This window comes from Cryptotermes secundus, unplaced genomic scaffold (genome assembly GCF_002891405.2).
Source record: "Cryptotermes secundus unplaced genomic scaffold, Csec_1.0 scaffold1406, whole genome shotgun sequence".
NCBI classification, from domain to species: Eukaryota; Metazoa; Arthropoda; class Insecta; order Blattodea; family Kalotermitidae; genus Cryptotermes; species Cryptotermes secundus.
The window spans coordinates 705,785-707,931 of NW_019721015.1; the positions used below are offsets into that span (position 1 = coordinate 705,785).

The 2,147-nt window shown below is 36.7% G+C and overlaps 1 protein-coding gene across 3 annotated transcripts in view; it reads right to left on the reverse strand.

Annotated features, from left to right (window-relative positions):
• Positions 1-662: 662 nt before the first annotated feature.
• Positions 663-2,147, reverse strand: part of LOC111875294 (allantoinase, mitochondrial) — a 21,484-nt gene continuing 19,999 nt past the window's right edge. For all 3 annotated transcript variants that reach the window (XM_033755767.1, XM_033755766.1, XM_033755765.1), the window contains exon 12: positions 663-937. In XM_033755767.1, the coding sequence (XP_033611658.1) occupies positions 803-937 (135 nt within the window). In that variant the 3' untranslated portion in view covers positions 663-802. The remainder of the gene's footprint in view (positions 938-2,147) is intronic.

A 2,147-nucleotide genomic window follows, 5' to 3' on the forward strand; every position in this document is an offset into this window, starting at 1 on the left:
TCTTTAGTGTTCTTTAGAATACTGGAGGATGGACAAAGTCCAAAACCCCAGTAATCCTCAGCGTCATATACATACAGAACCCTTTAGAATCTAAAAGCAGCAGTGAGTTTTGGTGCATGAAAGTGTGCTGAGGGACTTCAAATGAAATTAAAATTGCTTAATTTAATGCCCTAACAATAATGAAAATCGTGAAGTTCCTCACTGTGTGTTCTTACTACTCTCCTGTCATGTCATCCCATCTAGGCCTATTTTTTCAGTCCTCTTTTCTTTTGGTCTGGGTTAAACTTCTTCATTATCATGCAACTTAGGTATACATTGATTGAAATTCATGAGATTGACGTACATGTTTCAATCTTATATATCTTATTAGCTGATGTCACGGCTTTTTGTTTCCTGTTATTGCTGTTAGCTCTAAGGTATCTGGATTACAGCAGTACGTAATAACCAAGAGATGTGCTGTTTGAATGGGCATATCAAAATTCACTACAGAAGTTAATCTTCCTTTCAAAGACCATCAACCCATGCTATACCCTCAGAATTTAAAATTCATAGGGCACAATGGTTATATTACGATTTTGAATATTTTAACCTTACGTTTTCAGAAATGAAATGAATGTAATATATTCAGAACTGATTGGTAGTCTGAACAATTTGGTACAAAATTTTATTTCATGATTTGGATAAGTATATTATAAAAATATACAGCATGCTGTATACAACTTTAGTTACATTAGTGAGTATGGGCATATGTTGTTTATTAGTGCAGAAATATAAACAAAGCTTTGACTTCCAGGAATTCAGTTCAGTGTTTTGATGCAGAAGAAAGAACAAGCCGACCCAGAGGCGGTGAAAACTTTCCATTTTGATACACAGCTTGTCCACGAAGAATGGTGTATATGACACGCCCATTTAGCCACTTCCCAAGGTAGGGCGTCAGCTGTAAACATTCATGAATACAGTTTATCATCTTCAGCTTTTTTAGTATTATGTACCATTACAGATATAAAACTTTTGTTAATGCTTTGCATACCACAGGCCAGTATAATCAGTTCAGCATATTTGTATTAAAAATGACAGATCTGACATCAGCTTGACATTAATTGCTTAGTAGAGCATTTCTGTCGAGAGATGGCATCAAGCGTTATATCCTGATGTTCAGAGAATGCACAGGCTTCTATTTCCACCAAAATCTGTGTTTGTTTGAAGGTAATGTATGAAAGGATTGTGAGTTCTTGTGTGCAATGCCATTTACCCCCAAACAGCCATTGAGTTTCTGTCAGGTAGTTCCTTGATGGGGCTGGCAGTCAAAAGGATTAACTTGTTCCTGCCTTCCAATGTCATAATTTTCTTGTGCAGATCTCTGTCAGAAGCCTTCTGCCAGAAACTTTTAAAATTACCGCCATGCTATGAGTGTACAAAACACAGTTGGAGAGTTTTTGAGAACAGGGTGCTGAGGAGAATATCTGGGTCTACGAAGAAGGAAGTGAGAGGATGCTGGAGAAAATTGCATCATGAGGAGCTTCATAACCAGTACTGTATACAAATATTGTTAGGGTGATCAAATCAAGGAGTATGAAATGTACAGGACATGTAGCACTTGGAGTAAAGATGAGAAACATGTGCAGAATTTTTGTAGGAACCCCTGAAAGGAAGAGACCACATCAGAGACCTAGGCATAGATGGGAGGTCTATGTATGAAGTCCGTCACTAATGCAACAATCATTAAAATATTCACCATTTAACACTAACACAACATGTTTTGGCCAAAGACAGCCATCCTCAGGTGTTTTAATGTGTCCAACTGTTACACTGCTTTGATGCATGCTAAAATTGTGTGTTGCAATCCACTTAAAATAACATAAATAATTACTTAAAATTAATTAAATTCTTTCATAGAATCCTATTCCGCCTCATAAGGGGTTCATCCACATGTTTAAAGCTTTGTGATATTCCAGTGGATGACGCCCCTTATGAGGTGGAATAGGATTCTATGAAAGAATTTAATGAGTTTTAAGTAATTATTTATGTTATTTTAAGTGGACTGCAACACGCAATTTTAGTATGCATCAAAGCAGTGTAACAATTTGGACACGTTGAAACACCTGAAGATGGCTGTCTGTGGCCAAAGCATGTTGTGTTAATGTTAA